Source organism: Hypanus sabinus, chromosome 6, assembly GCF_030144855.1.
Source record: "Hypanus sabinus isolate sHypSab1 chromosome 6, sHypSab1.hap1, whole genome shotgun sequence".
In the NCBI taxonomy this organism is placed as follows: Eukaryota; Metazoa; Chordata; class Chondrichthyes; order Myliobatiformes; family Dasyatidae; genus Hypanus; species Hypanus sabinus.
The window spans coordinates 62,804,245-62,818,816 of NC_082711.1; the positions used below are offsets into that span (position 1 = coordinate 62,804,245).

The window sequence follows — 14,572 nt, forward strand, 5'->3', positions numbered from 1 at the left end:
GATTCGGCAGGAAGATATTTAATTATACATTGTCAAATTTTTTCAGAACTATGGACTCTTATGAATATTTATGCACCAAATGAAAATGATGTAAAATTTATACAGGAGGTCTTTTTGAATTTGGCTAATGCACATGATAAAATATTAATAGGTGGAGATTTTAATTTTTGTTTAGATCCAGTTTTAGATAGATCAACAAAGGCTATTACAAAATCAAAAGTAGCAAAATTAACTCTATCATTGATGAAAGATCTAAATTTGATTGATATATGGAGAAGAATCAATCCAAAAGAAAGGGATTATTCATTTTATTCAAATAGACATAAAACATATTCAAGGATAGATTTTTTCCTGTTATCAACAAATATTCAAGATAGAGTGAAAAACATGGAATATAAAGCAAGAATATTGTCTGATCACTCTCCTTTAATAATGACAATGATAATGACAGATAAAGAGGAATCAATTTATAGATGGAGATTTAATTCAATTTTACTAAAACGTCAAGATTTTTGTGATTTTATGAAAAAACAGATTCAGTTCTTTTTAGATACAAATTTACATTCAGTTGATGATAAATTTATATTGTGGGAAGCAATGAAAGCATATTTGAGAGGTCAGATAATAAGTTATACTTCTAAAATTAAGAAGGAATATATGATAGAAATAGATCAATTGGAAAAAGAGATTATAAAATTAGAAAAAGAATCTCAAAGAAATATGACAGAAGAAAAACGAAGACAACTTATTAATAAGAAGTTAAAATATAATACACTCCAGACATATCGAACAGAAAAAGCAATTATGAGAACTAAACAGAGATATTATGAATTAGGTGAAAGATCACATAAAGTTCTTGCATGGCAGTTAAAAACAGATCAGATTTCTAAAACAATAAATGCAATTCGAACAAAAGTGAATGAAATTACTTATAAGCCTCTAGAAATTAATGAGGCTTTTAAGAATTTTTATTCTGAGTTGTATAAATCAGAATCAAAGAATGATGATGTTAAGATAGAAGAATTTTTATCACAAATAACTCTTCCAAAATTAAATACAGAAGAACAGAAGGGATTAGGTATGTCTTTTACATTGAAAGAAGTTGAAGAAGCTTTGGGATCACTTCAAAGTAATAAATCTCCAGGAGAAGATGGTTTTCCACCTGAATTTTATAAAAAGTTTAAGGATTTATTAATTCCTCCTTTTATGGAGTTAATATATCAGGCGGAAAGAACGCATAAACTTCCAGAATCTTTTTCAACAGCTATTTTAATAGTATTGCCAAAAAAAGACAGAGACCTTTTAAAACCAGCATCATATAGACCTATTTCTTTATTAAACACTGATTATAAAATAATAGCAAAAATCTTATCTAATAGATTATCTAAATGCTTACCAAAATTAGTGCATATGGATCAAACAGGATTTATCAAAAATAGACAATCGGCAGATAATGTAACTCGGTTATTTAGTATAATCCATTTAGCACAAAAGAGGGAGGAAATGAGTGTGGCGGTTGCTTTAGATGCAGAGAAAGCATTTGATAGATTGGAATGGGATTTTTTATTTAAGGTATTGGAAAAATATGGATTAGGAACATCATTTATAAAATGGATTAAAATCTTAAATACCAATCCCAAAGCTAAAGTAGTGACAAATGGTCAAATTTCAACATCATTTCAGTTAACAAGATCAACTCGGCAAGGTTGCCCACTATCACCTGCTTTGTTTGTGTTGGCAATAGAACCACTAGCTGAATTAATTAGAATGGACCCAGATATTAAGGGTTTCAGAGTTAATCAGGAAGAATACAAGATTAACTTATTTGCTGATGATGTTCTAATTTATTTAACAGATCCATTACATTCACTACGCAAATTATCTTATAGACTAGAAGAATATGGGAAAATATCGGGTTATAAAATAAATTGGGATAAAAGTGAAATTTTACCTCTTACTAAAGGAGATTATAATCAATGTCGATTAATAACTCAATTTAGATGGCCAGCAAATGGTATAAAATATTTAGGTATAAGAGTTGATAATGATATAAAAAACTTATACAAATTAAATTACTTACCACTTTTGAAAAAAATTCAGGAAGATCTTGAAAAATGGATGGCATTACCAATAACATTAGTAGGTAGAGTAAATACTATAAAAATGAATGTATTCCCTAGATTACAATATTTATTTCAATCATTACCAATACAATTACCCCAGAAGTTTTTTCAAGAGTTAAACAAATATCTGAGGAAATTCCTCTGGAAAGGTAAGATGTCCAGAATATCGTTGGAAAAATTGACATGGAAATTTGATCTAGGAGGATTACAACTTCCAAATTTTAAGAATTATTATAAAGCAAATCAACTTAGATTTATTGCATCTTTTTTCGAGAAAGATAAACCGGCATGGATTAGAATAGAATTAGATAAAATAGGAGAAAATGTACCAGAAGATTTTATATACAAATGGGAATCTAAATGGATACAGGAAAAGAAAGAATCTCCTATATTAAAACATTTGATTGATTTATGGAATAAGATAAATGTTGATGATGAGATAAAAAAAATCTTTATTAGCAAAGAGATCTTTAATTCAAAATAGACTTATTCCTTTTACAATGGAAAACCAACTTTTATATAATTGGATTCAAAATGGGATTAGATATATAGGAGATTGTTTTGAAGGAGGTATATTAATGTCGTTTGAACAATTAAAGAATAAATATAAAATATCAAACAACACTTTATTTTGTTACTTTCAATTAAGGGCTTATTTAAGAGAAAAATTAGGTCAAACAATGTTATTGCCGAAATCTAATGAAATAGAAATTTTAATTCAAAAAGGAAATATCAAAAAATTTATATCTTGCATGTATAATTTGATTCAAAGACAGGTAATTAAGCAAGGAGTCCATAAGTCAAGACAAAAATGGGAAAGTGATTTGAATATTAAAATTGAAGAAACAAATTGGTCAAGACTATGTCTTGACAGTATGACAAATACAATAAATGTTCGGTTAAGATTAGTGCAGTATAATTTTCTACATCAATTATATATTACACCACAAAAAATAAAAAAATTTAATCCAAATTTATCGGATCAGTGTTTCCGATGTAACCAGGAAACTGGTACTTTTTTACATTCGACATGGTCTTGCTCTAAAATTCAACCATTTTGGACAAATTTAAGACTTTTACTGGAACAAATTACAGGAACACAATTTCCTCATAATCCAATATTATTTTTACTAGGTGATATTGAAGGGATAAAACCGAAACTCAAACTAAATAAGTATCAGAAAGAATTTATAAAAATTGCACTGGCAGTAGCCAAAAAAGCTATTGCAGTTACTTGGAAATCGGATACACATTTAAGTATAGATTCTTGGAAGAAAGAAATCTATGGTTGTATTCCATTAGAAAAAATTACTTATAATTTAAGAGATAAATATGAAACATTTTTGAAAATTTGGAGCCCTTATTTACAAAAGACAGGATTAAATATATAGATGCTTTTAAGATGAAACAATTGGTTATTAGGGGAAAGAAATAAATATACATATTAAAATTATTACGAACTCCATGGAGCATGTGGAGATCTTCCAACCACCAGGCATTCTTTCTTTCTTTCTTTCTTTCTTTTTTTTTTCTCTATGGGGCAGTTAGGGGGGAGGGGTTAAGGGGAGGGGGTATGGGTTATATACATTGTTTTTTCATACTTTGTAATCATTTAAAAATGCAATAAAAAATTATTAAAAAAAAAACAGTGAGAAAAAGGTATGAGAAAAAGGCTGCCTTAATAATGGAGACTGTCTCTCCGAGACACCGCTCCCTAAAGATGTCCTGTGCATTTTGAAGGCTAATGCCCAAGATGGAGCTGACTGCTTCTTTCGGTCCTGTGCAGTAGCCCCTCCATACCAGACAGTGATGCAACCTATCAGAATGCTCTCCAGTGTACATCTATAGAAATTTTTAAGTATATTTGTTGACATGCCAAATCTCTCCAAACTCCTAATAAAATATAGCCACTGTCTTGCCTTCTTTATAACTACATTGATATGTTGGGACCAGCTTAGATCCTCAGAGATCTTGACACCCAGGAACTTGAAGCTGCTCACTCTCTCCACTTCTGATTCCTCTATGACGATTGGTATGTGCTCCTTCATCTTACCCTTCTGGAAGTTCACAATCAGCTCTTTCATCTTACTGACGTTGAGTGCCAGGTTTTTGCTGCAACACACTCCACTAGTTGGCATATCTTATTTCTGTACGCCCTCTCGTCCCCACTTGAGATTCTACCAACAATGGTAGTATCGTCAGCAAATTTGCAGATGGTATTTGAGCTACGCCTAGCCACACAGTCGGGTATAGAGAGAGTAGAGCAATGGGCTAAGCACACACCCCTGAAGTGTGCCAGTGTTGATCGTCAGCAAAGAGGATATGTTATCATCAATCCACACATTCTGTGGTCTTCCAGTTAGTAAGTCAAGGATCCAGGTACAGAGGCCCAGGTTCTGCAACTTCTCAATCAGGATTGTGGCAATGATGGTATCAAATGCTGAGACCAACCTCTCAAAGTATTTCATCACTGTCGATGTGAGTGCTACCAGGCGATAGTTGTTAAGGCAGTCCACATTACTCTTCTTAGGCACTGGTATAATTGTTGCCTTTTTGAAGCAAGTGGGAACTACCACCCGTAGCAGCGAGAGGTTGAAAATGTTCTTGGTTGCTCCCGCTAGTTGATTGGCACAGGTTTTCAGAGCCTTACTCCCAACGGGACCTTATGCCTTGCGAGGGTTCACTCTCTTTAAAGACAGCCTAACCTTGGCCTCCAGGACAGCTCAGAGTCATCAGGTGCAGCAGGGATCTTCACAGCAGTAGAGATGTTCTCCCTTTCAAAGTGGGCATTGAGTTCATCCGGTAGTGAAGCATCGCTGCCATTCATGCGGTTGGGTTTCATTTTGTAGGAAGTAATGTCTTGCAGACCCTGTCAGAGTTGCCGTGCATCTGATGTCGCCTCCAACCTCATTCGAAGGTGTCTCTCCGCCCTTGAAATAACCCTCTGCAAATCATACCTGGTGTTCTGGTACAGCCTCAGTTGCCAGACTGGAATGCCACAGATCTAGCCTTCAGCAGACGACATACCTCCTGGTTCATCCACAGCTTTTGGTTTGGGAATGTGCAGTAAGTCTTTGTAGGCACACACTCATCCACACAGGTTTTAATGAAGTCAATAACAACTGCAGCATACTCATCCAGATTCGAAGATGAATCCCTGAATATAGTCCAGGCAACCAACTCAAAGCAGTCCTGTAGGTGCTCTTGTGCTTCCCTTGTCTGTACCTTCTTGGTCCTCACTACTGGTGCTGCAGTCTTCAGTCTCTGCCTGTACTCAGGGAGTAGAAGTACAACCAGGTGATCAGACTTCCGGAAGTGAGGGCGTGGAATAGCACAGTAGGGATTCTTGATGGTGGTGTAGCAATGGTCCAGTGTGTTGTTTCCTCTGGTATTGCAAGTGACCTGTTGATGGGAGTTGCTTAGTGATTTTTTTCAGACTGGCCTATTAAAATATCCGAAAACAATGGTGAAGGCGTTAGGATGCGCTTTGATCCCACTACTCAGATCATCTAAAGCCTGCTTGATATTGGCCTGAGGTGGAATGTAAACTGCTACCAAAATGACCCCGTAGAACTCCCATGGTAGGTTAAAAGGGCGACACTTTACTGCTAGATTTTCCAGGTGTGGTTGAGCAGAATTGGGACAGCACTGATATATTTGTGCACCAAGAAGAGTTGATCATGAGGCATATTCCTCCACCTCTGCTCTTGACAGACTCTATAGATCTATCCTGACGGTGTGTAGTAATCCTGTCGATATGAATCACTGCATCTGGAATGGAAGGGGTTAACCAGGATTCCGAGAAACGAAAGACACATGCAGTCCTGATGTCCCTCTGATCCAGCACCCTGGCTCTGAGATCATTGATTTTATTCACCAGAGACTGCACGTTCACCAACAAAACAGTCAGTATAGGAAGTTTAAAACCCAGTTTCCTTAAACGCATTTGTAATCCTGATCTACACCCGCGCTTCCTCCAAGGTGTCCTCCGTGGGCTCTCCCGACCACAGACCTTGTTGTTTCCGTCGGTTTTAAGCAGCAATAATTCATTTAAATGCATTAAGATATCTTTGTTGACTGTACTGACCTTGGAGGCTGTTGTGCTTTTTAGCGTTAAAGGAGTAGGTTAATGCTGACCTGAAGGGCAAGGACGTAGAGAGGTTAATTAGAAGAGGTCATTGGAATGTGCAAAAGTTACATGAACAGGTTTAGGCAGAGGCATTATTGATGTGATATTGATTATATGAACCAGGAATGTATAACAGTTTATTAAATCAGATTACTGCTTAAAATATTATTTCTAAACATCCCTGAAACTTCTGAAGTGTGTTGGAATTGCACTTTAATGACATAACTTATGAACATGAAAATCAGTTCTGAATTGCTTCAAATGCTTGGACTTAGCAAACCTTTCTTTGCTGCATCTTTTCTCACATTTATCAATTGTTTTCCACTGACCTCTTCATTTTTATTTACCTGATTTTACTTTGTCATTATTCACCATTTCCTAGTTCCCAGAGTGTCCTCTTATGATCTTCTCCCTGGACTTTTAATTTTTCAGAGCATACATTAAAATAGTTTCATAACTTTTTAAATCTTTACCCTGTTCCAAGATTTTAAAAAACTAGGAATTGCTCCAAGATTTCTTAGAATACGTACACAATGCTGGAAGAACTCAGCAGGTCAGGCAGCATCCGTGAGAAAAGTGTAGCCAACGTTTTGGGCCGAGACCCTTCATCAGGAATTGGGGGGGGAAGAGAGGGCCGAAGCCCAGTAATAGAGATAGGGGAGCGGGTAGGGCCTAGAGGTGCCAGGTGAAAAACCAATCAGAGGAAAGATAAAGGGGGGAGTGGGAGGGGATAAGCATGAAAGAACTGTAGAGATAAAGAAGCAGAAAGTTGAAAGGGGAGAGAGGCAGAGAGGGACCTGGGATAGGGGAAGGGGAGGGGGAGGGAATTACCAGAAATTGGAGAATTCAATGTTCATACCACCAGGCTGGAGGCTACCCAGATGGTAGATGAGGTGTTGCTCCTCCAACCTGAGTTTGGCCCCATCATGGCAGTAGAGGAGGCCATGTATGGACATATCTAGATGGGAATGAGTGGCAGAGTTGAAGTGGGTGGCAACCGGAAGGTCCTGTCTATTGTGACGGACGGAGCGTAGGTGCTCGACGAAGCGGTCCCCCAATCTGCGTCAGGTCTTGCCGATGTAGAGGAGGCCACACTGGGAGCATGGGATGCAATAGGCGACTCCAGCCAACTCACAGGTGAAGTGTTGCTTCACCTGGAAGGACTGTCTGGGGTCTGGAATGGTGGTAAGGGGGGAGGTGTGGGTACAGGTGTAGCATTTGCACTTGCAGGGATAAGTGCCAGGTGGGAGTTCTGTGGGGAGAGATGTGTGGACCAGGAAGTTGCGGAGGGAATGATCCCTGCGAAAAGCTGAGAGGGGTAGGGAGGGAAAGACGAGCTTGGTGGTGGGGTCCTGTTGAAGGTGGATTTCTTAATGACCTCTCTTATTAATGTCTCCATGCTCTCTATGATTGTTTTTCCTACTGTGTTGGTTTCCATGTCTATTCTATAACATGAACTGTCATTGATACTTTGCATAAGGATGGTATTGGTTTTTGTACAGTGAAAGAAATTTAGTTAGAGAAGTTTCATCACTGGGTGCATATGACTATATTTTGTGCACTACACTTCATACAAAGGAAAATCATACTGCTGATGATTGATGGTTAATCACTTGGTTTGTGCTGGATTACAGATTGGAAACTTGGAAGAACAATTAGAACTGTTCAGAGAAGAGCTATTAAATAAGAATGAAGAAGTTCAGCAATTGCATATGCAGTTAGAAATTCAGAGGAAGGAGTCTACCACTCAACTACAGGAGATCCAACAAGAAAACAAACAACTTAAGGCAAGTGCTTCCACATTCAACAACACAAGGCTGTTTACTGCACTTTAATTAGCTTAACTTAATTAGTTGAGCAGCCATAGTTTCAAGATTAGATTGCAAATTTCAACTAAATACAGGTTGAGCACCCTTTATTCAAAATTGCAAAATCCAAAAACCTTCAAAATCTGACATTTTTTGGAGCGTTGTCATGACATCTCAAATGGAAAATTCCACAAGACACTGGGACTAGGAACAAGGGAAGGTTCCCAGGCAATGCACAGGTCTCTGCACACCACAGACTCATCCTGAGAAGTGACCTCACATATGGAATGAAAAATAGATAAACACTGCATCAAGTGAAAAATAAAAAACTTGAATGTGTATTGAAAGAGTGGTTTCCTCAGTGTCAGAGCGAATGCCACTTAACAGAATGTTGATGGTGACACAAGCAAAGATCTATCACAACAAACTGAAAATTTAGGGTAATTATGAATATTCAGCAGGCTGATTGCAGAAATTTAAGAAAAGACACAGCATTAAATTTTTAAGGATTCATGGTGATAAAGCATCTGCTGATCATGAAGCAGCAGAGAAATTCATTGATAAGTTTCCCAAGGTAGTCACCGATGAAAATCTAGATGCTGAATAGCTCCATCTGTACATACATGTGATGAGCAAGTGTAAAACAAAGACTGCTGACCAGTAGCACATAGATTTGGGAATGATGGTAATGCCAAACAGTCACCGAGTGTCCACCTGGCAACTGAAGTAATGATAGCTATTAAAATAATATATAAAACTACCTTCAGGATGTGTGTATATATATATTTATATACAATATAAATGGATTTCATGTTTACATTTCGGTCCCATCCCCAATGTTTCTCTTTTATATATATTCCAAAATCCAGAGTCCGAAATACTTTTGGCCGCAAACATTTCAGATGAGGGGTGCTCAACCTGTAATGTTACAGGCCTTGCATAGAACATGCAGTTAAAGTTACAAATTGTCATCATTTAAGGAGTATTTTTTAATGGTGAGCTCTAAGATTTAATGCAGTTGTGCAGCATGGAAACAAGCGACTTTGGTCCAACTCATCCATGTTGATTGTGTTGTCCAGCAAACTAGTCCCATTAGCCCAAAGTCCTCTAAATGTCTCCTATCCAGCTACTTGTCTAGATGGCTCTTAGATACTGCAAATGTGTCCGCCTCAACCATTAATTCTGGCAGCTCCTTTGAAATACATACCACCCTTTATATGAAGAAACTACCCCTGATTTCCCTTTTAAATCTGCTGCCTCTAATCTTAAACCTATGCCTTATTTTTAGGCTCTATCTTGGGCTAAAGGCTATATGCTTTCACCGTGTCTATGCTCCTTGTGATCTTTTGTACCTCTATCAGATCACCCCTCAATCTGCAACGTTCCAGGGAATCAAGTCGGAGTCTACGCAAATTCTCTTGTAACTCAGGCCCCGAATCCAGGCAAAATCCTGGTAAATCATCTCTGTACGGTTTCCAGTTTAGTAACATCTTCCCTATAACAGGGTGACACAATACTCCAAGTGTGGCCTCACCAACATTTTGTGTAGCTGCTGCATGACTTTCCAACTCTGATATTCAATGCCCTGACTGAAGGCCAGTGTGCCAAACACTGTCTCCACCACCCTATCTACCTGTGACACTATTTTCAGCAAACTGTACACTTAACTCTTCTAGGCTATTCTTGTCCATAACTCCCCAAGACTCTACTATTTGCTGTATAAATCCTATCCTAGTCTGATCTTCCAAAATACAATACCTCATTAGTCTGGATTGTAAGACTTTTGCCCATCCTCAGCCCACATACCTTGCTGATAGAGAATACCTGTAGTTTTTCACAACATTCTACAACTGTCTGTTATTATCACATGCAAACTTGCCAAACATGTTCATTAACATGCAAACTGTTTATATTAATTACTAGAAGTAAAGGTCCCAGCATCAGCCCTGTAGCACTACACTAGACATAATCCTCCAGTCCAAGAACCAACCCTCAACCATCACCCATTCAACCTAACCTTCTGTACTAGACTGTCACGAGGGACATTGTCAAAGACTTTGCTAAGATCTATATAGACAACATCCATCGCTCTACCCTCATTTGCCCTTTTGGTTACTTCCTTGAAGAGCTCCAAGGGATTTATTACGTATGATTTCCCAAGCCACAAAGCTGTGTTGACTGTACTGAATCAGACCTAGTCTCTCCACGTGGTAGATCCTGTCCCTCAAAACCCCCTCCAGCAATTTTCCCATCACTGATGTTGGACTCACTGGCCTGTTAGTTTCCAGGCTTGTTTTTGCTACCCTTTATAAACAATAGTACCTCATTAGCCACTCTTCTTTCCTCCAATTCTCACTTGTGGCCAGAGATGAAGCAAAAATCTCTGTAGAGGTCTCTGCAGTTTCTTCTCTATTTTCCCACGAAGTCTAAAATGTCCTAGAACAGGCCTAGGGGATTTATCCTCCTTAATGCACTTTAAGGCCTCCATTCACAAACAAGATGCAGATGCTGGAATTCCGAGCAACACACAAAATGCTGAAGGAACTCAGCAGGACAGAGCAGGCAGCATCTAGGAAAGGAATACAGTCAGTGTTTCAGGCCGAAAGCCTTCGGCCGGACTGGTTTTGGCCTGAAATGTTGACTGTACTCTTTTCCTAGAAGCTGCCTGGCTACTGAATTCCTCCAGCATTTTGTGTGTGTTGTTAAGGCCTCCAATACCACCTTCCTGCTAGTTTGTACTTGTCCCTCATTTTCACAATTTCCTTAGCTTCAATTGTTGTCTCTATAGTAACTGCTGAAGAGAAATATTCATTAAAATCTCATCCATTTCCTTGGTTTCCATCTGCTTGAAAAATTGCATTGATCCCTTGAGCTCAGAATCATTTTGTGGTAAAAGGAGACACCACTAGCTCGAATGATTTTACAAGACAAAGTACAATTCTTATAATACATTGTTAAGTTGAGAAGTTTGTGAAAGCCTTTCACTAGAGCAGGGTCCCTTTAGTTAATGATGGCATACAGAAAGTTGGGAACCCCTGCTCTGGAGTTTATTTATGCACTACAAAACTATTACTGATTCCAGCTCGCAGGTCCGAAGGGAGTTGCCAACATTCAGTGCCAAGTCCAGACTCATTTGCCCCAATATATAAGCTGAAATTCTGGGTATCACTGGGTAGCACATCTGTTACTCTACCCCATAATTTTCTAATATCTGCAATAGAGATGGAAAAAACAATACATTCAGATCATTTTTATTTAATACTGTGTAAGCTGATAAAGGTTCAACAAGTACACATCCTAGTCTTACTCGTTGGAGCATGTCTGTACAAGGATCAGCACTCTTCTGAATTGAAGGCTGAATATAAATTTGCACTCAGGAGCTGAAGTTTCTGTCCAGTTAAGATGGCAGATCTGTTGTCATAGAGAAAATCTTTGATATTAGTAACTATCTGCTTTCATAATACTATCCAAACCTTTTTGGATAGTTTACCATATTTGGCTGCATTTGCATCTTATACTTTAGTGATGTTTTTATTGATTATTATAAAGGGTTTAATTTGGATATCCCTTAATATTCTGTAGCGCACATATCCTGACATGGGCTAATGCCACCTTGAAATCAATATATTTTCCATATGGATGTTTCCATTTTGTGTTAACATTACATTTAAGAAATAAAATTCATTTTATCCTTAATCACTAAATATTTTTACATTATATTTCATCCTTCAATTGACAGAATGAGGTGGAAAACTTGCTGGCATCTCTCAAAGATTCAAGTGAATCATTTGAAAACCGTCACTCGCCTGTTGAGAATTTATCTAGAAATCTCAAAGAAAAAGATGATGAAATAGTAAAACTTAATGAGCAAATTATAACAATGCAGCAACAACTGGAAATCTTTTCTGACAATAAGGTCAGTAAAATCAGATAAGTGGTCTCTTATGAGTTATTTCTCTGATGTGTTTAAAGGTAAATATAGAAAATTTATATCTAGAAGTTAGTGGCTTTCTAATCCTTTTACCCCAATTTCTTTAATCCAAAAGTGCTCTGTACCAAAATTTACTGGATCTCAAATTGAGACTCAGCAGCGAGTAAGAGTTCCTTAAATCTTTTGCTATTTTTGAGCCCCATAAGATCTAGTATGTTGTTGACACAGATGAAGGTTTAGGATTCTTTTCGTCTCCTGTCTAATAAATGACAGAAGTGTTGCTACATTTGACCAAAACAAAATACCTAATTTTGCTCCTATATCTTCTGGTTTAACTCTTCTAAATAGTAAACTCTATCTTAAATTCTTTACGTTCATTGGAGGTGTGAGGTCACAAACAAGGTTTAAGGCAAATTTCAAAACCAAAGGAATGAAGCCAGGGTTGTTACCAGATTCAGTACTTCTGAAATGGGGCACGTTCGGAGTCACACTCAATGGTGTTTGACATAGTCATGCACTTTGAAATATAACTAATGCAACTGTACCTAAAAGATCAAGCTCTTGTGAATACACAGCACAAGTCATTGCTGAGTAAAAATTTAAGTGTAGCAAAACCTTACCATCATAGGTGAAGGAAAAAGAGTAGTTTAATAGGTTACAAATCACACTAGTAAATAGAATGTCAAAAGTGAGCCAGAGGGGAATGAGTTGCAATTTTTCCAGATGCAAGTGTGAAAGGAATTTTGGTCAGGTGGAGTACAGGGGATGCAAGTGATGAAGTTTACAAGAAAATGGCTGCCTTTGAACGTGGCTATGATCAGAATCATGGGAATAGTGAGTGGTCACTGTGCCAGCAAGGTTCTGAGGGAAGACCGTGACTATGCATAGGACAATTTATTTGGAAGAGGGAATTAAAAAAGAGGCAGTTGGTGTAATTGATAATAAGAAAGCAGTTAGCAGATAATAGAGGCAAATATAATGGCTGCACTAGACCTGTGGCAAGAAAGGTGCAAACAGGGTAATGGTGATGTTTTAGGAGTGAGGTTCATGATGTAAATTACCAAGAAGATGCAGTAGTTAAGGGTCAGTGCATGACAAAGAAAAAATTCCACGTTTGTTAAAGTAGCTGAAAATTGAGCCACTAGAAACTAATCTTTACAATGTTCCTGATGCTGGAAATTCAGTTTATTTATACAATGTTTTCCTTTTTTCAGCTTACTGAGAAAAAAAATGAGCAGATCAGGGACTTGGAAGCCCAAATAGATTATCTTAAAAGTGACCAAGAACGTCTTAAAAAGCATAATGAGGAAGAGGTTGAACAATTAAATGAAGTTATAGAAAAATTACAACAGGAGCTGACAAAAGTAATGCCTTTGGGATTAGTTTCTTCTGACGAGGAAGAGAATTTGAAGCATCAGCTTGATGCGATGAATGTGGAAAAAGAGCTCCTGCAGCAACAGATAGATAAGCAGAGAGAAGAGGTGATATTCACAAAGCAGAAACTTGAAGAGCAAAGCAAAATGTTGCAAACTCGGGGATTAGAATTAGCAAATATCACAGTGGAGAAAAGGGGTAATTTTCCAGAAGGTTCACGGGACACTATAAACAATGTGACAGTCCAGATGCAGGAGCTGCAGATTGCTATCAAAGAGAAAGAAAAAGAGTTAGATTTGTGTAACCTCCAAATACAAAACCTAAAGCAACAGGCCCAGGCTGAAGCTAAAGAACATGAGAAGCAAATTCTTGCTCTGGAAGAGGCTCTCAGAGAAAAAGTGGCGACAGTTCTTGTGAGTCAGGTACAGTTAAAGGCTGTACAGCAACAAGTTGGGCTTTGCCTAGAGCAACAACTGAATCAAATCAACGGAAAAGGTCACATTCCCAATATCAAGGAAGATACTGTTTCGGTGCAGCAACTACAGGAAGGAGAACAAATGCAGGTACGCCCAATGGGATCAAATAATTCCACATCATAAAGAACAATATCTTACAAACTTGACTGAGTCTTTTTAGGAGCTGACATAAACGAACAATGAAGTTAGAGCAATTTATGTTTTACACATGGACTTTACTAAAACTTTTTGCCAAGGTCGCTCATTGCAGACTGGTCCCGAAGAACCATGGAATCCATAGAGACGCGTTAGCGGGATTAAAAATTGGTTTTGCCATTGAAGATAGAAGGTAGTGGTGGAGGGATGTTGTACTGACAGGGGATCTGTGGTTGCTGATATTCCACAAGAATCATTGATGGGACCTCTGTTGTTTGTGCTACTTTCAAGTAATCTACACAAAATTGTAAGTGGGCTGAACAGTAAGTTTGCAGGCAACGCATGAATTGGAGGAGTGTGGATAGTGAGGAAGATTGTCAAAGGATTCAGCAGGATATAGATGGTAGATGGAGTTCAATCCAGACAAATGTGAGCTGTTGCACTTCAAGATGTTAAATGTAAAAGGAAAGTATATAGCAAATGGCAAGACACTTGGAAACGCTGATGTATCTTGGGTGTAAGACTATAACTTCATGAAAGTGGCAACACAGTAGATAAGGTTGTAAAGAAGTTGTATGGCAAGCTTGACTTTGTTG

At 37.8% G+C, this 14,572-nt stretch overlaps 1 protein-coding gene across 4 annotated transcripts in view; it reads left to right on the forward strand.

Annotated features, from left to right (window-relative positions):
- Window positions 1-14,572, forward strand: part of akap9 (A kinase (PRKA) anchor protein 9) — a 208,072-nt gene that overhangs the window by 148,208 nt on the left and 45,292 nt on the right. For all 4 annotated transcript variants that reach the window (XM_059972268.1, XM_059972269.1, XM_059972271.1 and 1 more), the window contains 3 exons: window positions 7,887-8,039; window positions 11,800-11,976; window positions 13,206-13,928. In XM_059972268.1, coding sequence (XP_059828251.1) covers window positions 7,887-8,039; window positions 11,800-11,976; window positions 13,206-13,928 — 1,053 coding nt within the window. The remainder of the gene's footprint in view (window positions 1-7,886; window positions 8,040-11,799; window positions 11,977-13,205; window positions 13,929-14,572) is intronic.